Below are 23,953 nucleotides of genomic sequence, written 5' to 3' on the forward strand. Positions count from 1 at the left end.
AGAGGTTCAGCTATAGCAGAAGAGGGCTTTTTTAGGAAGTATGCACATAAGCCATCTGGTCCGACTGATAGAGAAGGTTTAAGGTCACGTAATGCTTTTTCAACTTGGTCTTCAGTGAAGTCTATTTGGCTTAGGTCGTTTAGAGCAGAGGTCCCCAACCTTTTTTGCACCAGGGACCGGCTTTAAGCTAGACCAGTTTTCCATGGCCCGGTTGGGGGGGGGAGCTAGCTGTCAGCGGCGCCGTAAAAGGGGCGATCAAGAGAGGAATGGGTGAATGAATGGACGGAGGGTGGGAAGGAAGGAAGGAAAGAGGGAAGGGACAGGAACAAAAGAAGGGTGCAAAGGAAGCAAGGAAAGGTGTGAAAGGGGAGAGTAAGAGAGGAAGGAGTGAAAGAAGGGAATGAGGGAGGAAAGAAGGGAGGAAGGAAAAGGAAAGCAAGAAATGGAGGGAGGAAAGGAAGGAAAGAAAGAAAGAAAGAAAGAAAGGGGGAAGGGACAGGAACAGAGGAAGGAAGCAAGGAAACTTATGAAAGGGGAGAGTAAGGGAAGAAGGTAGGAAGGAGAAAGAAAAGAAGAAATAGAGGAAGGGAAGGTAAAAGAGAGAAAGAAAAAGAGCAAGAAAGAAAGCAAGAAAGAGAAAGAAAGAAAGGCAACTTCAAAGAAAGGCTCACTGAGCATCTCTCACTCTCTCTCTCTTTCTATCCCTCTTTCTTTCTTTCTCTTCCTTTCTCTCTCTCCTCTTCCTTTATCTCCTCTCTCCCTCTCTCTTTCTCTCCCCCCTCTCTCCCCCTTTCCCTCTCTCCCTCTCTTGCTATCTTTCCCCCCTCTCCCTCTCTCTTTCTCCCTCTCCCTCTCTTTCTCTCTCTCCCCCCCTCTCTCTTTCTCTCTCTCTCCCCCTCTTTCTCTCTCTTCTTCTCACTTTCTCTCTCTTGTTTTCTTTCTGTCTCTTTTGCTTTCTCTCTCTCTCACTCTTTCTTGTTTTCTTTCTCACGCTCTTTCTCTCTCTTGTTCTCTCTCTTGCTATCTCTTTCTCTCCCCCCCTTTCTCACTCTCTCTTTCTCACTTTATCTCTATCTTGCTGTCTGTTGCTCTCACTCACTCTCGTTCTCTCTCCGTTCTTCTCAGCGATGACGCGCGCACGCCCTGCCCGCCTCACCTTTGCGAGAGCACTTTCGCCCCGGGCTCTCAGCAAGGGGGTTTGCAGGAGAGGCGGGGCCGGCGAAGGTGATATTGAATGTCGGGGGAGAACGGGCAGTTGCACGCGCTCCCTATCCCCCTGCTAGCCCACTCGGAATATTCAAAATAAGAAAAGCCTTCGCCGGCGAAGGCTTTTCTTATTTTGAATATTCCGAGTGGGCTAGCAGGGAGATAGGGAGCGCGTGCAACCACCCGTTCTCCCCCGACATTCAATATCACCTTCGCCGGCCTCCGCTGAGGAAAGCCTTTGCCGGCATTTCCTCTCGGCGTCAAGGAGGCGCAGCGGCGGGCGGAGAGAGGGAAGGGGGGGCAGCGGCGTCCCTCCTGGCCTTGGCGGGCCGCCCAACCCTCCCCACCTCCTGCAAATGCGGCGGGCGGCGGGGGGAGAGCGAGGAGCCGGTTCCGGCGGGCGCGGGGCTTGGCTGGCTGGCGGGGGGAGCGCCGCTGGTGGTGCGGAAAGGCCGAGGGGGCCCTGGCGCCGCGGACCGTCTGAAAAGCCCCAACGGCCCGGTCCCGGTCCGCGGACCGGCGGTTGGGGACCTCTGGTTTAGAGAGTTTGCTGTTAACAAAGACAGAGCCAAAGAATGAGTTAAGGAGGTTAGCTGTGGATGAATCACCGTGGTATTCTTTGTTGTTGGGTCCTTTAAGAGGTGGGATAGGTCTAGAATCTTTGAGTATGTTATTGCAAAGTTGTAGAAGGCTTGATTGGATTTGGTGCATAGGAGGTTTTCTTCTTGTATGCTGTGGTAGTGGAGACATTCTGCTTTTATTTGGTTGCATATGTTTTTATAACGGCTTTTGAAGTTTGCTACTTGTCCTTTTTTGTTTTTACGTCAGAGGGATTTTTTTCTTCGTTTGTAATTTTCTTATTGAGATGGGGAGGTTATTTTTCTTGATTGGGGTAGATGTTAATGGTACATAAAGTGTGATGATTGTTTTCATCTCTAGCAAGAATGTGTTGTAGAGGTCATCAGTGGAGTTGCAGTTAGACAATACAGTTTGCCAGTTTAATGTTGGAAAGGAAGGAAACAAATATACTTAATCTAGAAAAATACAGATTTAATTTTAAAAAATTATAGATTAAAAGTGTGTGTGTGTGTGTGTGTATGTGTGTGTGTGAGAGTGGATTACATGCCACTTAAGGAAGGCACAAAAAATGAGAGGAATAATTGTTCACTCACATAAGACAACCAAAGAATTTTAAGCAGCATTTCAGTTTTAAGTACATTTGATAACTCACCATATTCTCCCTCTGCTGATTGTAATGATCTAGAAATAATTAAATTAGACAAGTGAAATTCCACGTTTAAAACTCAATTCAGATAACTAATTTCAAGCTTGTCTCTTTTCACAAATATTGTTGATAATGTTAGCTGCATTTATGCATTAAACAACTTCTTTTTAAGCCTTGAATGGCAGGAGGCAGGAAGACAATACTTATCTTATGCTAAATCCCAAAGGCCCTTTGAAAGACAGGAGCATTTGCTAATCCTTCGGATTTCAGAGTAGCTAGGAAAGACATGAATTGTTTGAAAGAGAAGAATAATATGTTTTGATGTGTGATATTGAAGATTGTGTAATAGAAGAAAATAGTGTGATGAAAACCCACCAAAGAAGGGAAAATGAAAAATATCTAAGCAGGGGAATGCAGTTTAGAGATCCACCTGCCTGTATTCAGTTGGTCCTTTTCCACTCAACTGTTTTATAGCAAATCATTGAAATCCTGGGGATGTTCCATAAACCTATTGGTGTTTTTGTTCCCTGAATTCATACTGCATAATGTGGGATGTTTGGATCCAAACAGACAGACATCTGGCCCACAACATGCCTGACATTGCTGTGATGAAAAAGAAAAAAGTCTGCTTTGTTGAGATTGCAATAGCAGGTGATGCTCACATTGAAGAGAAACAGCAAGAAAAAAATAACAAAATAATGTGATTTGCAAATAGAATTTGAGACATTATGGAGGAAGAAATCAATAGCTGTACCAACAGTAATAGGAGTCCTTGGAGCAATACCCAAAGGGCTGCTTTGGGCCTGAACAGAATGGACATTCCACTCACAACAGATACGTGGAAATTTTCAACTTATTAGATCTGATTATCCTGATTTTGCAAAAAAAGCCCACCCTACTTGGAACTGCCTACAAATGTTACCTTAAAAGTTCTTAAGTCCTAGGTTAGTACTAGAACTCATACATTTTTGCCAGGCCCAGACTGTAAATCTGCTACTTTAACAACAACAACAACAACAAGAACAACACCCTACTGTTATAAAAATGATCTTATTTTGGCTTCTCTATCTTCTACTCAGCACTATCTTGCTTGTTTAGTAATCATTTCATCATTTCCAAAGATGGTACTGCCAATTTCCAAACTATTCCTATATGTTCTTGCTTGGATCAAAATGGCACTCTGGATCAAGATAGATATTATCTCTGAGACTGATGATAGCTCTTTCTGTCTTTTGCTCTTTAGAACTATGGAGAACCTCCAATTTACTGGGCATACATGCTGGCAATTCCTCTGTGCCATAGTCCCAGTCCATGTACACCTTACTGTATTTTCTTCACAGCAGCATTTATCTTGCTCTTTAGTTGACATTTGTGATTGCTTCTAAAGGAAAGAAATTATGTAGGGAAATCAGGTCACAGATTGGATCCAGGAAACGTCTACAAAAGAGCTTCTAAGGAACAATGAGACCGTTTGTTGTTTGCCTGCTTTCTAAAAACACATTAAGCTGGAGGCTAAAATAAACGTGACATTAATCACACTGGTTTGATGTTTTTGTTGCTTTGCAAATGAAGAGCCAAGTCTTTCTATGAAATATATGCATTTTCTTTTTATTTACCCAGGTTCCAAATCCTGTTTTTCTATTACAGGATGTCTCTAAACAGAGATTGATGAAAATATGAGCGTTCAGAGAGCAGAATTTTATTAAGGAAAGGGCAAAGGGAATAGACAAGTACCTCCTCCTTTCTGCTCCTGGGTTAGTAGCCCAGGTACTAAAAACAAACAGAAATAATAGGTTAAAAAAAAAAAGCCTTGACTTTTTGTGGCCAGGAGAGGGAGTGCTCTCTCCTCCTCTTTTCTAAGTTCTTCAGCACTCCTGCTTCATGGGAATATCAGTGCTGCTTTTCATCTGAGGAAAAAACCAAAAAACAAAACAAGTCTGCAGAGGGACGGCATACAAATCTAATAAATAATAATAATAATAATAATAATAATAATAATATTAATAAAGTGAAATGGAAGGGTAGATCATCCTGCATGAGATCCTGCATGTGTTTGTGCGTGTTTGAAATTTGTGTCCTAAGCTTCTGTAAACTGTTCCAATGCTAGACCAAATGTTAAATTCCTCATAGGTTTATCTATACTTGCTCAGCCATTGTAGGAAAACCATACTTATCACAGTGATACATGAGGAAAAATTAGCGTTGTTTAACATTCTTTGTAAAATAAGGAAGGAGCTGTAATCGTCATCACAGAAAACATGGGTTTTTTCCCTCCCAAATAAAATTGGAATGAGGAAAATGTTTCTAACCTGTTTTTGTCTGCCTACTTTCATACACAGCAATGTATCTTTATCAGAAGCCAGATGTTTTAGTCACCCAGAGCTGCTTCTAGAGTATGAGGGTGTTATTTGAATATTATTGTACTGTTTCTGGGAGCTCAATTTCAAATAGTGCTCTGAAATTTTGTTTGGTCTGCAGGAGAGACTGTGGAATCTTGTGGGCTGGACCATTTCCCCAGTGATCCAGAACGTCAGGTGAGAGAGGGAGAAGAAGGAGGTCCATGATGGTGGGAGGATCCAGGAGTCAGATCTAAGATCCCCCCCCCTTTTTGGCAAACATAGAAATCCTAGATTAATTATTGTTTCAAAGCGATCCAAGTGGGAATTTTTAAACAAACCTTTAATAGGTCTTATGGCATTTATTATTATTCATTTGATTTTAAACACACATACCCAATTACTTTTATAAATAACTCAACATATCTAATACTCCTTTCTCCTCCTATTTTCCTGACAACAACTATCCTGGTAGGTGGGTTGAACTAAGAGAAAGTGACTGGCCCAAAATCACCCAGCTGCTTTTCATGCTGAAGGCAGGACAAGAACTCAGAGTATCCCAGTTTCTAGACCAGTACTTTAACCACTACATCAAACTAGCTCTCATATATATGCCACTTGTCTTGCTGGCTCTGCTTTTTAAAATTAGGGACCACTGAATTGACATATTCCAATGTCTTGTATCCCACTAGTGAGTTATGCATTATAAAAAGCAGCAGTTCTATGATGAAATTGGATGTGTGAAATTTGAATACTAAGATTAAATTCTAGTTGGCCTTGAGAAAGTTTCTAATTGGCCTTGAGAAAGTTTCTAATTGGCCTTGAGAAAGTTACTTATCTCCCACTTTTCAGCTTTAATAGTATTGATTTGTTATATGAATGGAAACAATTTGGAAACGATTTGTCTCACTAGATTTTTTTTTTGCTATTAATTGATACAAGGAAAGACTTTGACTTAGTCTTAGTCTTACAAATAGGATGTTAAAACAATTATGGGTTTAGGGCAGTGATGGCGAATCTTTTTTAGTCCTAGGTGCCAAAAGTGTATGCTAGCATGTGTGCGTGTACACCCATACCCATAATGCAATGCCCTCCCCCGTGCATGTGCACAACCCCCCATGCTGACCCCCTGCGCATGTGTACAACCCTCTCCACAGACCTCACTGAAGCCTCCAGACTCCTGAAGCCTGGGGATGTCGAAAAATGGCCCAAAGGGTCATCCAGACTATTTGGTTGTTTTTCTCCCTCCTGGGCTTCAGGAGGCTTTACTGAAGCCTGGGGAGAGTGAAAATGGCTAAAAAGAAGGCTGAAAATCAGCTGGCCAGCGCATGCATGCATGCTGGAGTTGACATAGGGCAATGCCTCATGTGCCCTCAGATATGGTTCTGTGCGCCACCTGTGGCATGTGTGCCATAGGTTCACCATCTCTGGTTTAGGGCTACAAACAAGTTGTCTCTGAGGATCTGCTCTGTTCTGATTACCTTGTGCTGATGTTTTCTCTTTGATGCCAGTCCATTTTCAATTCACGGACCCGGACGGTCTCTGAGAGTTCCACAATAACCCTTTCAGAAGATCCACCTCAGTCTCCAGAAGCCTCCCAGGGTGAAACCTCATTGGAGAAGAAATTAGTGGAGAATACAGAGCAAGAGGTAGTGAAGGTGAGGCAATCTTTTTAAAATTTTGGCTGTTATTATCTGAAAATCATGCAGTGGTGAATGCTAGGATTATATTCTATTCTGTCTTGAAGATGGATCATTGTAGGCAATTGACCCATGCTCAAATTCATACAACACATAACAACATTGTGGCAGCCAATTCGTATTAACTAAGAAATAAGCTGTATCATATATTTCATTTATTATGTTCCTGTGAGTATTATGAAGGCTTCAGTTCTGAGAAAATCAATTTAGATCTAGCAAAAGAGGCAATTATTGACTGATTGATTTACTTTAGATGTATCTATTTGCTTTAATATATATGTGTATTTATACATTTTTAAAAAAACAAAATGAAATTCAATGGTGAAAAAAGTAAGGTTCTACATTTAGGCAAGAAAAACAAAATGCACAGGTACAGTATATGTGGTACCTTGCTCAACAATAGTAACTGAGAGGGATCTTGAAGTCCTGGTGGACAACCATTTAAATATGAGCCAGCAGTGAGCAGCAGCTGTCAGAAAAGCCAACACAGTTCTAGGCTGCATTAACAGAGGGATAGAATCAAGATCACGTGAAATGTTAACACCACTATATAATGTCTTGGTAAGGCCGCACTTGGAATACTGCATTCAGTTTTGGTCGCCACAATGCAAAAAGGATGCTGAGACTCTAGAAAGAGAGCAGAGAAGAGCAACAAAGATGATTAGGGGACTGGAAGCTAAAACAGGTGAAGAACGGTTGCAGGAAATTGGTATGTCTACTTTAATGAAAAGAAGGACCAGGGGAGACATGATAGCAGTGTTCCAATATCTCAGGGGTTGCCACAAAGAAGAGGGAGTCAGGCTATTCTTCAAAGCACCTGAGGGTAAACCAAGAAGCAATGGGTGGAAACTAATCAAGGAGAGAAGCAACTTAGAAATAAGGAGAAAACAATTGATCAGTGGAACAGCTTGCCACCAGAAGTTGTGAATGCTCCAATACTGGAAGTTTTTAAGAAGATGTTGGATAACCATTTGTCTGAAATAGTGTAAGGTCTCCTGCCCAAGCAGGGGGTTGGACTAGAAGACTTCCAAGGTCCCTTCCAACTCTGTTGTTGTTGTTGTTGTTGTTGTTGTTGTTGTTGTTCTTCTTCTTCTTCTTCTTCTTCTTCTTCTTCTTATTATTATTATTATTATTATTATTATTATTATTGTCAGTACAACACAGCAAATGAGATCACTATGCTGGATTTCATATATTATTATTATTATTATTATTATTATTATTATTATTATTATTATTATTATTATTATTATTATTATTATAACCTAATTAACCAGCAGAACAGTTTGCCTTCAAAAATTATGAGTGCTTCATTACTGGAGATTTTTAACAAGAGATTGGATAGCCACTTGTCTGAAATGATATAGAGTCTCCTACCTGAGCAGGGGATTTGACTAGAAAACCTTCAGGGTTCTTTCCAGCTCTATTCTGATTGACAGAATAGGTATTTAAAGCAACAGTATTTTCTTCCATGGTGAAGAAAAGATTGAGAACCGCTGCCATATGTTTTTGGACAAACCACAGCTCAGTTTTCTTTGGCTTTTATTTCTTCCCAATCCATACATCCTTCAGGCACTGGGCAGGGTCCTCATGATATCTTGACATCACCAGTTTGGCCATTGTAGAGATGCTTATCCGCGTATAATCAAACTGATAGATGCCTTCTCCCAGCAGTTTACATAAATATCAAATAGGAAAGAGAAACACTCCCTATTGTAGCAGGTAAGGGGTAGGTCTTTCTTTCTCACTATTGCCATTCGAAACCATCCACTCATGAAATCATGGAACCAGTGTAAAATATTGCCTCCATTTATATATGATTTCAAAATAAGGGTTAGATAAAATAAGAACAGATTGAGTCAGACTCTGGGTGTAATGGATCTTCCATGTTCAGAGTCAACATGCCATTCAAGATTAGGTATGAAGACAAACAATAGGGAAATTAGTTTGTTTCCATGCCTACATGTGAGCTTCACAGAGACATTTAATTGGGCTCTTTTGGAAACGTAATGCTGGATCAGAATTACAGGAATGAAAAACCACTGTAGATGAAGCCTCATATTCTCAACAGTATAACGTGAGATTCCAGTTCTTCCTGCTCCTTCATAATTTCTTACACTACATAATATAAATACTGTATTGTCATTGTATGTATATACACAGTATACCCATACAATGAAATACACATGATGCCTTAAGACTAAGCCCAACACACATAACAATCCCAAAAAACATGCCCCACCCCACCCACAAATCCCCCACCCTGAACCACCCAAACATCCACACAACAAACCCAGTAATCCTGTCCAACAGCTCACTGATGGTGACCCTTTAGTTCATTGTTAAGTGCAAGGATAGCTCTGCGATAAAATCTATTCGGAAAATGTGTGGTCCGAGTTTTAATTGTTCTGTATCTTCTGCCAGAAGGCAACAGTCCAAAAAGATTGTAAGCAGGATGAGAAGAGTCTCTGAGAATGTTGGGCAACTTTCTCAAACAGTGAGATTCGAAGATATCATCCAGGGCTGGTAACTGGAGCCCAATGATATTCTGGACAGTTTTAATGATTTTCCGTAGAGATTTTTTTATCCTCTACAGAGTTGCTCCTATATCATGTGAGAATGCCATATGTCAGGGTACTCTCAATGGTGCTGTGATAGTAGGACAGCAGAAGATGCTGAGATAGATTTATCTTCCTGAGTATTCTCAGGAAGTACAACCTCTTTTGTGCCTTTATGGCTGGATCAGAGGCTCAATGTCTTCTATGTTTAGAAGAAGAAAAGCCCGCGATCTCGGCAGGACGTGTCTGGCAGGGCTCTGCCAGGCGAATCCTTTCTACCCCCTCCGAAGGTCGCATTTGCGATCGGATCGGGCCCGGATGGCCCGATCCATGAACAGGGGACTCTCCTCTGCCCGAGGACCCATCGCCAGGACTCCGGAGGCAGCGGTTCGTCCCGCAGCTTCGGAGACGGGAGAACCGCTCCTCTTTTGATTAAGAGGACCGGCCAGCGCTTTCTCCCCTCACTCAGTGGGAAGAATAAAAATCAAAGAAGCGAAAGTACAAATATTTACATCTACATTGGAAAAGAATATAGCAGACAAAGGACCTAAGGTAAAAACCTCTATTCTGTTTCGTGTTTAAAGCCAGAAGATCGTAAAAGTTCCAAGTAAAAGTTTTTTTTTCTCTAGGGCGAAAGTGAAAGTTTTCTCTTGTTTAAACCCATCCGCAAATAACAGCCGGATCTAATTCTTTTTTTCACTTTTACTTTTCCATCTTGAACGCGAACTTTGGAACCTATAAAATAATTTACTGACTTTATGGTTTAACAAAATAATTTAAATTTGACATGACTATTTAGAAAACTTTAACTGCTAAAGGAAATTCCTAGTGATGATCAGAATTTGTGGTTGATAGATTTTTAAAATCATAATGTTCTGGACTTAATTTCTGAAGCGGAGGAATACAGTTTTGCTGCCTTTTTTTTTTTCTGCTGCTCCTTTTTACAATATGAAATAACTTAATAACTATGAACTAAATGGAATCTAGAAGAGATTGAAATCACTTCTTTTTTGGATTATTTACTGTTGGATTAACCCATTTGGAATACTTGCTGAGCCTTTTGGATTATTTGCTGACACCTTTTGGATTATCTGCTGAGAATTTTTTGGTTTAACATCTGCCTGCTGCACCGAAATTAACTTGACTCCATCTTGGGATCTGTTTCTTTGTTCTTTGTTCCTGTCTTGAACTTGGAAAATAAACTGACTTCATTTTGAACACAAGCAAGCTTTGGATTTGTTTTACTCTTTGAATTTTGAATTGACATCAAATATAAATTTATCCTTTGAGATTTGGACTTTTATCTTCACTTCCTAGCAAAACTACAGGATTTATAAGAAGAATCTAAGTATACAATACTGTTATTGTGTCTTTGAATAATTATCTGCTTTTTTCCCCTGATTTCTTTTTGACTTTCTTCCCTATTCTTGGATATCTTTATTACTAGAAGAAGCTTGGTTTGAACTACATGCATTGTTAAAAAACCTTGGGTTCCTGCTCTATTCTAAATAGTTGAATTAAAATACTACCCCCCTTCCTTTTCTTTTTGAACAACTCTTTTTACTTCATCTTTTTTCCTTTCTCTTTTTTCTTCCCTCCTCCTAAAGTTTCCTTTCCAATTCTTTTTCTTCTGTTTTCTATATATAGTTGATATTCCTTCCCTTTTTCTTTTACTTTTTGTCTTCCTTTTACTTGAAAAGGCACCTGTTCTTCTGTTCTGTGGCACTAAATAACAATATTTCTTTTTCCTTTTCTTTCTTCTTCTTTCTTTTTTTTTGAATTTTGTTATTAATTGAACTGTTATTGAATTGGTATAGCCATATTATAAGGAAAACAAAATATATTGAACAGATTTGGAATTTATAGTAATTTCTTTTCCTTTTCACTACATATAAAATTGAAACCAACCTTAAAATTTGAAATAGTGGATTCTAACTTGATAATGTCCCACACCTCGACCCTTGTTAAAACAACAAAAAAACAAACTACACCAACTACTTTATCTCCACAAGTCTCACCGCATTCTTCTCCTTCGCATCAAGTGTTAACTATGTCTACCAAAGACAAAGACAAAGACAAAACAATGCAGTCCAATCTTGCAACTATACATGAGACTTTGAATACTTTGAAGGACTTCATGGTCAAATCACAAGAAGACGCTACTCAACAAAGAGAGGCCATAAAGGAGGAGGCAACACAACAAAGAGAAGCCATAAAGGAGGAGGCAACACAACAAAGAGAAGCCATAAAAGCTGACTTGGCAGAATTTAAAGTGGAGATGGCCCAAATGAAAGCTGATATGGGGGAGATGAAAGACCAGATAAAGCAGATCCAACAAACACTTCAAGAAAGTGACGACCGAGTTAAAAAAGTTGAAGAACAATCTGATAAAAATGAGAAAAGAATGGAGTATCTTGAAGGGAGAGCTGATGAGAGATATAGAAGATATGATGAATCTATTATCCAGCTGGAGATGCAACGAGCTTCGTACGGACTTCGATTTCAGAATATAAAAGAGGAAAAAGATGAAGACTTAAAAGTGACTATGGCGGAAATCATTGGAGGTATACTTCAAGAGGACCCCATAGCTTTACAGAGAGAAATCGATGAAGTTTACAGAATCTCGAATAGCTATATCCGTCGGCACAATCTTCCAAGAGAGATACATATTAAATTTACAAGAAAGGCGTTGCGAGATGAGATACTTCACTATTCAAGAAACTCCCCTCCCCAACGTCAGGGAGTAGAAATAAAGATACTAAAGCAAGTTCCAAGAAGTGTCAGAGAAAACAGAAAGAGATTATCACTTTCTAACTAAAATTTTGATCAAAGAAAACATTACTTACCGTTGGCTTATTCCACAAGGACTTTCTCTGACATGGCGTTCTACAAGGTACAAACTGGAAAACGTAGAACAAGCCATGTACTTTCTTGAACAGAGCGGTTTGGGCCACCCAGACTACGCAAGTAAGCAACAAGTGGTCCAACTACAACTAGTTCAACAGCAACCAGGGGAAAAATTACCAACCCAGCAAGAAGAAAACTTGGGGGCAACTGCCCAAGTAATAGAGCAGGACCAAGGTGCTAGAAGAGTTCAACCTCAGCGAGAAACCAAAAAACCCATTAAATGACAATGAATAAAGACTTAAAAATCTTTTCCGTAAACGTTAATGGACTTAACGAACCAAGAAAAAGGAAGCAAATTTTTTCTAAAATTAGAAACCAAAATGTTCAGATTGCAATACTACAAGAAGTTCATATTAAAAAAGATAACCAAAAATTACTGTTGAATCCCAAAATTGGAAAAATGTATGCTGCATTAGCAGACCAAAAAAAAAGAGGTGTAGTGATGTATGTCAAGAATTCTATAAATTCCAAACAAATATACAAGGATAAAGAGGGTAGGATATTGATTGTACAAGTAGATATTGAACCTAGACCTCTAGTGGTTGTTTCTATTTATGCTCCCAATGAAGACCAATTGACATTTTACAAAAATTTACACCAAACAATAATAGATTTAGCTATTGATAATTTATTGATAATAGGTGATTTCAATGCTATCGCGAATAGACAATTAGACCACTCAGGAGGGGGAGACAATAAAAAAAGGGGAAAAGGTAAAAAAGCAAGAAGAAATTTGCTACCTAGTACTTTTCAAAAAATGAAAGCGGAATTATTACTAAGCGACATTTGGAGGGAAAGACACCCTCACAAAAGGCAATTTACCTTTTACTCCAATCCTCACAAAATTTGGACGAGAATTGACATGCTATGGGCACCAAAAATGGTGGCAGAACAAATAAGACAGGTCGACATAGACGTTAATACATGGGCTGATCATAACCCAATAGTGGTCTATATGATGATGAATAACAAACAGAACAACTGGCGGATGAATAGGTATATATTAAATGATAAGAAATATAAGGATTGGATTGAAAAGGAATTAAAAATATTTTTTGAAATTAATAAAACATCAGACACTACTCCACAGAACTTATGGGATACAGTTAAAGCGTATATAAGAGGTTTAACAATATCCTATACAGCAAAACACAATAAGGAAAAGAAATTAGAGTACCTACAATTAACAAATGAACTAAAACAATTAGAATCCTTATCGCAGCAACATATTAAGAACAGAGATCTAAAGACAGAAATAAATGTAATTAAACATAAAATTAGAGTTATAGAACAAAACCAACTAACTGAAAAGATCAAAAGAGCAAAGCAACATTATTTTGAACATGCAAATAAACCTGGCAGATGGCTAGCGTATAAACTTAGAAAACAGAGTCAATCAAAATTAATCCAAAAATTAGAAGATAAAGATGGTAAAATAAAATATGACACAGAAGGTAAGGCAGACATTGTGTATAATTTTTATAAAGAATTATATGCTAAAGATCATGTTATCGAAGATGAAGTTTTTAACTATTTAGAGGCTTCAAATTTACCACAAATAACAGAAGATCAACAGGCCACCATGGACGGACCAATAACAATGGAGGAACTCTTAATAACAATTAAAAAACAGAAAAGCAATAAGGCTACAGGCCCAGATGCCATACCTGCAGAATGGTACAAGATAGACAACGAAACAATAAGAAACCATATGTTAGAAACTTTTAATCTATGTAGACTCGAGGGAAAAATTCCCAAATCTTGGTCAGAATCACTGACAACCTTAATACATAAACAGGGTACAGAACCAGAAAAAATTAAAAATTATAGGCCTATATCACTATTAAATGTAGATTATAAGATCTTTATTGCCATTTATGCAGAGAGACTTAAAAGAGTTATAAATGGAATAATACACCAAGACCAAAATGGGTTTCTTCCAGGGAGACAAATTAAAAATAATATTAGAACTGTAATAAATATACTAGAGTACTATGAACAACACTCAGAAAAGACGGCATCTTTAATGTTTTTGGACGCTCAAAAAGCCTTTGACAACGTTAATTGGATATTTATAAAAATGCAATTAAATAAAATGAGATTTGGCCCAAAATTTGTTAACCTAATAGATACCATATATTCAAAACAAACAACGAATATAATATTGAATAACAGTCAATTACCAATACTTGATATAAATAAGGGAGTTCGCCAAGGATGTCCTATATCACCATTGTTATTTATTATGACCCTTGAAACCTTATTAATTAAAATAAGAGCGGACCCCAAAATAAAAGGTTTAACCGTAGGAGATGAAACCTACAAACTCCAGGCCTTTGCAGATGATCTAATGTTTATAATTGAAGAGCCGATTACAACAGTTCCTACCTTACTACAAACTATTGAACAATATGGAAACGTAGCAGGTCTAAAGATAAACAAAAACAAAACACATTACTTGACTAAAAATATTAATAAAACACTAGAAACTAAATTAGAAAGTATTTCTGGAATAAAGATCGTAAAAAAGGTAAAATATTTAGGAATAAACTTAACAGCGAAAACAATAACATTAAAAAATGATAATTATATGAAATTACTAGCAGAAATTAAAAATGACTTAGCAATGTGGAATAATTTGAAAATATCTTTCTTAGGAAGAATTGCAACAATCAAGATGAACATTTTACCTAAGGTCTTATTTCTTTTTCAGACAATACCAATAAACCCAGGGGGTATTTTTTAAAAAACTTTAACAAACTTAGTTAAAAAATTTATATGGCAAGGTAAGAAAGCAAGGATAAAAATGAATTGTTTAGAAGATATTAAAGAAAGAGGTGGATTTGGCCTTCCAAATTGGAAATTGTATTATCAGGCCGCTGCATTAACATGGCTTAGAGATTGGATAATTTTAGATAACAAAAGAACACTTGACCTAGAAGGACATGATTTAATGCTTGGATGGCACGCATTTTTATGGTATGATAAGGACAAAAACCATTCATATTTTAAAAGGCATACGTTGAGGAAATACTTATTAGAAGTATGGAAAGACATAAAGAAAAATCATTTTTTAAGTATCCCAGACTGGCTAGCTCCTTTAGAAGCAATAATACATCCAAAGTCTATAAAGGATAAGAAAATAACCTATAGATATAAAGAACTATTAAATGATCAGATGAAGCTTAAATCTAGAATTGAATTACAAGAAGAAGGGATAATAATAGATTGGTGGCACTACGCCCAGATCCGTTCTAGATATCAGAAGGATAAAACTCTTTACATTTTTAATAAAAGTAAGAATCCTTTAACTACTTTAATTACCACTAATTCAACAAAAATGATAGGGAAAATATATAAACTACTTATTGCTCACAAAAATATAGAGTTGACTTTAAAAGATACTATGATAAGATGGTGTAGAAATATTGGCAAGGAAATAGATATAGACACATGGGAGAAAGTATGGATTAATAATTGGAAAATGACTAAATCAGTTTCCCTAAAAGAAAATCAAATCAAAATGTTTTATAGATGGCATCTTCCACCAAATAGGATAGCAAAAATGTTCCCCAAAACATCCCCAATATGCTGGAAATGTAAGAAGGATATAGGAACGTATTATCATCAATGGTGGACATGTGGAAAAGCAAAAATATATTGGAAAATGATTGAAAAAATATTAAAAGAAATAATAAAGCAAGATATAGATAATACCCCGGAATTTTACTTACTAGGTGTTACAAATCAGACCTATAAGAAAGAAATCTTTTATTTAATTATACACATATTAACTGCGGCTAGAATAATATATGCGCAAAATTGGAAAGGGGAGGAAATCCCCAAGGAAGAAGAGGTTATAGCTAAAATATTAGATTGCGCGGAAATGGATATGATGACAAGAAGATTAAGCGATCAAGAGGATACTAAATTTTATGAAACATGGAACAATGTCTATAAATGGATAGATAAGAAAAATAAGATATATCTTTAGTTGTTTTTTTTGTACTAGTTTTTACCTAGGTGATAATAATATTAATATTAGTTTAAAAGGATTTTTTGACGATTATGATATAGTAGTGTATGTATGTATAAGTATAAGTAACATACCAAGATGTATAATAGTTGAATTTAGCTCTATTGTTTGGATTGAAAGTTTGATACTATTTTACTATAGTAATTAAGATTATATTAAAGGTATTTTTTGGTAATTATGTTATACTAACCCTACTTAACACTCACATCAAGATCTGTAAAACTTTAACTCAAATTTATTAACTTTTTTTACTATAATAGTTAACATATATTTAATTACGTATTCTTTTTCTATATTTGAATGTATACTTTCATAAGAAGCGGGGGAAATATACCCCCACTTTATGTTTATTGTTTGTATGTATTTGTTTGTTTTTATGAAAAAAATAATAAAAAAAAATTGAAAAAAAAAAAATAGAAGAAGAAAAGCCCAGCATGTTCTACTCAAGATTTTGTATCCCTCCAGACTTCTGCTTTCGGCTGGTTCCGTTGGTTCCGTTCCAAGGCAAATAAAAATGAAGAACAATCTGAAAAAAATCCAGTTGCTTCTTCGGACTCAATTGCTTCAGTTTCTCAGGTAAAAAAAAGTCTTTTTTTTTTTTTAAAGAAAAATGAATTCGGTGTGTTTTTTGGGAGAGTGGTAATGGTGGTGGTTTCAGCAATCGGTCCTCTTCAGAAAACTGTCCTTGTGCTTTTCAGCAGCAGCAGAATCTAGGAGACAGCAGGAGCTGCCAGGAATGGTCTTTTAACTGATAGCAGTTCTGAAAGCATCCAAGTACCCCAGCTTGAAAATATTAGGCTAGATCTATCATTTTAGGAAGGCTGAATAGAAAAAATGGGATCACATTATACAGCATATTTGTGTTTTGTAGGAAACCAGTAGGATACTGGAGTTGTTAGAGGCTTTGGGAATCTTGCATTACATCTGCTGGAGGCTTATGTGGTGGAGAGCGGGAGAGTGAATTTACAAGGGAAAGTCTGGAACTGACAGCTTCATTTGACACACACACACACACACAAAAGTTTTAAGGATTACTTTGTATGCTCAACAGAATCAAATAGTAAAGCTTTTGTCAGATTGTATCACTTTCAGCTACTGTGAGGATCAAACTTTAGAGCGCCCCTAATGAACCCAAGTAAAAAAAGAGAACAACTGTAAGTAAAAATGAACATCACAGTGTGTTTGCCAATAGAAAAACAGCATGCTGAAGTAAAAAAAATTGGCAGGATCCTCTCTGACATTTCTTGTTTGTACAGAAAGGTTTTCACATGGAGGAACATTCTTTCTTCCTTCTTGCGCCCTGCAGTTGGTGTGTCTAAATAAAAATCCACAGATGCATTATTCATGTGTTGTCTCTTGTATTGGCCATCTTCTCTTCAGTCTTTGTCTGTTTGCCTTCTCACCTCAATTTCCAACTTTGTACATACCGTATAGTACCTCCAGTTCTCACTGTGAGTGTTTTGTTAATATTAATGATGTTGTTAAGGATATATCGGACTCTTTTCTCTTCCAGGTTAATTTTTCTCTAGCATTTCTTTTCATGCATCCTTTTGTTTCTTCAGTTCCTAGAGACAAAGAAATACTTGCTTATTTTTATTGATTCTTTTTTGCACTTTTATTGTGTGGGGATAATAAGATAGTTAATAATGCAGTTACTGATACAAATAGCAGGCAACACTTGGGCAATCTTGAGTAATCTCAGAAAACTGGATTGAGCATGGTTAACACTTGGATGGAAATCAATAGGAAATTTGGGGGCTAAATTGGGAAGTCAGAAAACCTACTTGTGTGCCTTATTAAATGTCATTCCTCTTTCTTCTAACTGAAGGAATGTCTTTCTCATATTCTGCAGATGTGTGGACATGCTCTCCCCTGGCTTCAGTTGTGCTTTATACAGTCTCCTTGTCAGCAACACTTTACTGCATGCAGTCTCTCTCACATGCACACTGTGTAATGCCCCACAGCAGTCTTTCGCAGACTGGAGACCCCTCACGTGTATCATGCACGCTATTCCAATTGTTCTGCTCCACAAAACTAGCAGATCTTGAAATTACTATCTTTCTGGTCCCATTTGTAAACCTATACTCTTTGGAACCTGGCTCATATCCAACAAATCTAAGCTTCCTTGCCCCTTTCTTTCCTTTTCTCCTGGTGCCTTTGGGACTATGCATCCAGGCTCTCAGTGTAGAGTTGAAGGTTGCTTGCTTGCCTGGTATGTGCCTACCACAAGTATGTATGTATTTAAAAGTCTTGTATACAAAACACTCTGTATGACAAACCTTTGTGTACTATATTTTGCTCCTGGGTTGTCTCAATAGAGTAGTCATGCTGCGCACACTCAGCAATGGGCCACCATTTCCCGGCACTACTGGAATGAGTTGGGAGCGTGCGCCCACGTATGTGCACTCCCGGTGCGAGATTCGGCTTCTGCTACTTCCATCCTTTTCCCACTAGGGGTCATCCAAGAGTACGACCAATTCTGACATGGTCCCATACTTAGGCCTAAACCCTGATTGAAAGGATTCCAGGTAATTCACTTCTTCCAAGGGTCTCTGAAACTGCTGCATAACTATCTTCTTTATAACCTTCCCTACAAAGGGAAGATTGGAGACTGGATTAAAATTCTACAGATAGTAAGCTGGACCACCACTTCTTTAAGAAATGGCGGAACCACCCTCTTTGTCAGGAATTAATTACTGCCTGGTTTGAAATACATATCCCTTGCCAGGGGGTCTTAACTAACCCAGGATATGGATCTAACATTGAGATGGTAAGAATTATTGCCCACAAATCCTACATGAATATATTTGTATTGTTACCCAGACTTGAGATGCATTTGAAGGTGTATTGGAATAAAGTGTTGTTGGAAAATTTCTGATCCAGTCACATATGACTATCCTAACATTCAGTGAATATCAGAGACATGATGAAAGATATGAACCTGCTGCATTAAATAAGACCAAAGTTGTCTTCTAAAATAACTAAGGGAAATGAGACATCTTGCCTTTTTTTTGCTTCAAAAGTTTAGGATTCAAATCCTATTTAGGATTCTATGACAAGAACCAGAATAGCAGAGAATAAGGAGGGAAGAAGAAAGTGGTTCTTTAGAGGAGGAAGAAAGAGGACCAAAAGAAAAGGCCAGGGAAACTGCCTATCCTTGAAACTTGTCTTCAGAAATCGATTCTCAGATTTTCTCAGACAATTCTGTGTTTTTTGGCTTGGAAGTTAACTTTCAATTTCTTGGCTAGTTTGGTCATTTCTCACTTTCTGAAGTAAACTTACAGCCAGATGACATATAATTAGCTTTCTTCGGGGAGAGGCAATTAGAAAATAAAAATAATTAACTCAGATGATGTGTGCTGCAGCAGTTATAGATAAAATGGTGTCATTAAGAATAAGATGGAGGGATGGTCATGCTTAGGAGAACCTAGGAGTTTTCAGAAGTACTTCTCCCTTCATTGAATTTTCCCCTTTCAAAAGTATCAGGTAAGACTGAATAAGTCCACACTGAACAGGCTGGCCATATGTGGCTACAGTGCTTATTATAGACACTCTATTGTCCCAAAAAAATGTTAAAAAAAGAAGAGAGATGTTTTGTATCAACAAGTGTAAGCCTTGGTGATGCTCATGGTGTATCAGTTCTTTCTTTCAACATTGATCTGGCTTCTATCTCTTTCTGTTAGCTGGGCTGCTCCCGGGAGATTTGTATGCATTCATTGTATTCCTAAAGCATTTTGAATAATAATTGTTAATAAAGAGGAACTTTCCAATATAATGATTAGACAGAGCTCACAAAATAGCACTGGGAAAAAGATCTTCTGATCAATTTGCTTCATTTTGAATTTCCCTTGGCGAAAAAGAAAATTGGAAATGCAATAGAAGTGCACTTGAAACATCTAAATTAAATATTTCTGTGTAATACCCTATCATAGCTATCTTGGTCTGTTACTTCATTTCTAAACTCCTTTGGTTCAAAATCCTTTGTACTACCAAAGGAAGAGCAAACCTGCCTTAAAGTTGAGCCCCTACATAACAACTAATGTTAACCATTGGACAGCTCCCATTCTTCTAGTACTTCTGGGAATCACAGGAGCTGTCAAATGGTAGCTTCATATTTCAGGATTTATTTATTTATTTCTAAGATATATATTGTCAACCCTCTTGTAATGTACAACTCTGGATAATGAAAATTAGTGTTAAAAACACAATAAACCAATACAAAAACGAAAGGAAAAAAAAACAGGCAGCCAATCCATAATAACAACTATTACTGTATTTTTCAGAGTATAAGACACACCTTTTTCCTCCCTGAAAGAGGCTGAAAATGTGTGTGTGTCTTATACTCTGAAAAATGTAGCTTTTTTGAAGCTTTTTCCAAGCCCCAACAAGGTGCCAACTTCCCTTGCAGGATTTTTCATTGTTACTCTCTCTGAAGAATGTCTTTCCAGCCTAAGTCTTTGCAGGCTTTTTTTCCATTGTTCTGCTTGCTCCAAATAAGTTTCTTTCCAGCCCTAATGGTGTGCTAACAGTCTTCCTAGCTTGCTGGCTCTTTCTTTATTACTCTCTCCAAGTAAGGGTTTTTTAAGCCCTCATCAAGGTATAAAATAATGTGCTAAGGACTAAGGACGCTAGCCAGATTTAGATTCATACCTGGTAGGCAAATTTCTCCCTCCCCCTATTTTCCTCCCCAAAATCTAAAGGGCATCTTATATTTTGAAAATATGGTAATCTCTTTGGTCTCTGGTCTCCCATTTTACTATCCCAGTGCCTGTAAGAAATGGCAGTTCTTCACTGATTTAAGGACATATGGTGGCCTGCTAGATTTCAAGGGAATACATGTTCCACAAACTTCTTAGGAAGGTTGAAGGTAATAGCCAGTAATTTATTTCAACACTATTGTATAATTTCCTTCTCTAGGAGAAAATCACTCATCCTCTTTTGGTTTCACCCACGAATGAGGCAAAATCTACTGCACTTCATTGCTCTCCTCCTCTTTTTCCCACAGAAGGCAATCCTTTTCCCAGGAGATCTCCAGGTAAATATAACCCTGCGTGTTTCTGAATGAATTGCTCAATATTTTGTTACTTTAGTTGTAACTTTGGACAGACTGCAAGATGAGTAGGAAATAATTAATTTATTAGACTTCTATGCCGCCCAGTTTATTAGACTTCTATGCCTGACACTCAGGGCGGCTAAAATTTAATAACAATAACAAAGTATTCCTTTCAGTTAGTCCTTACTGAAAGACCTCACAAACTTACCATAGCGCTGAGAAGTATGATGGATCTTCATAACTGTGACTGTTTCCCAATGATCGTGTGATTTGGGTTTGGGCAACTGGCCCTCCCAATTTCAATATCACAGCATCCTTCAGTCACATCAACCTCATTTGTCATCTTCACTACTGACTTCTGACAAGCAAAGTCATTGACAAGAAGTCGGCAAGGGGTCACAAATGGTGATCACACGACCACAGGATGCTATGACCATGTGAGATTTGCCTAACTATACAGCTGGGACTGCCACAATCACTTTTGTAAGTCTGACATTTCACCACATCACCCCGAGGACAATCTGTACTACTTTAAATCTGAGTCATCATGATATACTTTTGAAAAACATGTAATATCTGTTATTTCTCCAGAAGCTCAAATTTCAGAAGGCCATAGCAGCATGGAAGTACCTATTGTTTCAGAGGCTGGTGATCAGGTGAGATGTGGAAAGCAGTGTGGAATACAAAATGGAACCTTGGGTTTGGAAAATAAATGTCATTGGGGAAGTCAGAAATCTAGTCAAACAGATAATCTAGTCAATCCAGGTTGGAGGAAGAAGAAGCCAAATGTTGTGGCAACTTCACTTTTGGTGGTGAAAGTACATTCCAGTGATAGGTTACCATGAAACTTTTCAATGTTTCAGTTTCCAGTTTCCATAATAATCTTGATTTGGGCTTATTGGATATGAAATTCCAAAATATATGAAACCATAGGTAACTTACTTCTCGCTTTCCTTGATTATGCTTAACCATTCATAATTTGCCCCCTAATATTTCAGACTAGTTCCTTCAGACATCAGTACAACCCTGGTAGTGTGCCTTTGCACCACACAGAAGGGACAGTTCCTATGTTCAATCCTGCTCAGGTATGTGAGATTATATATGTAAAGTGGGCGGGGGTTTGTTAAGAAAGACAAGTTTCAGGCCAAAAAGCTATGTTGTAATACATTATAAACAGCAACCTAAGAAAGGTATCAATGTGAACCTTTCTAATACTCCTTTAGAATCCTTCTAATAATCCCTCAATAATGGAAAGAGAGGCTCATCTAATGTAGATAGCACAAAATTGAGAAAGATCGATAGAATTGAACATTTTGCTGCAGACGAGCCAGAAGGGAGAGAATAGCATTTTTTTGATTGCTGGTTTCTTATCCTAGAAGCATACTTTCTGTGTATATGAGGAAATAGGAAGAGAAATGTATGGGAAAACCTGTGTCCCAACTGTTTAAGCAATCCATTATGGCTTCCCCATCAAATATAGTTTTGAATGAGTTCATTGGCAAAATATTTTGGGTAGAGTTCTGAAACACAATGTAACGTTGATACTTTTCATAACCATTATTTTGGAGCTACAACGGTGCAAAAAGATTGACATCTTAAATATTCTTATTGTGCAGTGAATAATAGATGACCTGAAAGCTATGAAAAATTGCCAATGTTACAAGACAATTCTTTCTTATCAGGTCATTACACCAGCAACCTCTGGAGTTGGGCATCTACAACAGAGTTTTCAGCAACGCTACCCACATCACCTGCAATACAAATAATCCAGGATGCTTCTGTGACTGTCCCCCTGATCAGAAGCCTTTTCCTTACCCAAATATGACAGTTCTATTATGTATCTCTTTGCTACCCTTCCTGTTTACTGGCATTTGAGCTTGTTATTAAAACGATAACAGCACAAAGGTGAACTAATGGATAAGCCCCTTTCATTTTTATTTGCGTGGTATTTTTAAATGACAGCTTTACAGCAGATAGTATAGAGACAGCTTAAAATAAAAAGGGAAGCCTCTCCTCCATTATTTTCTGTCCCCCATTCTAAGAAGGGAGCTATTAATAGTCTACATTGCCACTTAATACAGGTATTGATAATCTATTGCTCAACTGGCTTGAAATTGTAGTCCAAACATATCTGGAGAGTACTAACTGGGAAAGAACAATAAATGTATTTTTAAAACAAGTGTACATAGGATCTCTTGTATATTTGCTTGAAAATAAATAGCAGTTGAGATCTGTGTAATTTTGGAGCAAATGAAATTATGCTGCTTTGTTCTGAAGAAGAACATATACTTAAACATAGCTACTTGGGAATAAATCTAATTTTTAAAATTTGTATAATGTTTGTTAAGAAGTTGTATAACATACTCAGGGTTTGGTTCCAGCCCCGTATTGTATGGAAACTTATACTCACACTGAAAGTCATTTTATGCAGTGTACAATCTTGAAATATTTTACATATCATTCCAGTAATAAAACCAAAAGTTGTAATCCAATTGATGATCTTGTTAATAAAAAATGCTGGCAGTTAAACAACTAAAGTGAAATGGTTCTCTTTTGCAACACATGTTTTCTGAATAGAGTTATGTTTGTTAGCATACTGTTGTACTCCTCATTTCTTCAGTTTTGAATCAATATAGGAAAAAGTTTTCCACTGTTGTAGCCCGCAATTTGTGACCTTGTGAACTGGATCATAAGTGGCACTTTTGATGATTTGAATTTGAGAACCTTGTCCCAGAGTGTATCTCTTCTCCTGACCCCTTTGGAAATTATCTGATGGAAATCACATTGCCAGGACGCAGAGATGGGCTGCATCGTCTTGAGAAAGCTTTGGTCAGCAGTAATGCTACCTGGAATACATTTTCTGATAGACCATTTGTTAAATGCTTGTAAATTAATCTGTAAAATCATAATCACATTTTTTTCTTCTCATTTT

At 37.5% G+C, this 23,953-nt stretch overlaps 1 protein-coding gene across 2 annotated transcripts in view; it reads left to right on the plus strand.

The window, feature by feature from the left end:
* SEC16B (SEC16 homolog B, endoplasmic reticulum export factor) overlaps positions 1–23,558 on the plus strand; it is an 83,500-nt gene extending 59,942 nt beyond the window's left edge. For both annotated transcript variants that reach the window (XM_070746678.1, XM_070746677.1), the window contains exons 20-26: positions 4,910–4,965; positions 6,279–6,425; positions 16,434–16,544; positions 20,886–21,003; positions 21,613–21,677; positions 22,020–22,106; positions 22,704–23,558. In XM_070746678.1, coding sequence (XP_070602779.1) covers positions 4,910–4,965; positions 6,279–6,425; positions 16,434–16,544; positions 20,886–21,003; positions 21,613–21,677; positions 22,020–22,106; positions 22,704–22,787 — 668 coding nt within the window. In that variant the 3' untranslated portion in view covers positions 22,788–23,558. The remainder of the gene's footprint in view (positions 1–4,909; positions 4,966–6,278; positions 6,426–16,433; positions 16,545–20,885; positions 21,004–21,612; positions 21,678–22,019; positions 22,107–22,703) is intronic.
* The last annotated feature ends 395 nt before the right edge of the window (positions 23,559–23,953 follow it).

Source organism: Erythrolamprus reginae, chromosome 3 (assembly GCF_031021105.1).
Source record: "Erythrolamprus reginae isolate rEryReg1 chromosome 3, rEryReg1.hap1, whole genome shotgun sequence".
Lineage (NCBI taxonomy): Eukaryota > Metazoa > Chordata > Lepidosauria > Squamata > Dipsadidae > Erythrolamprus > Erythrolamprus reginae.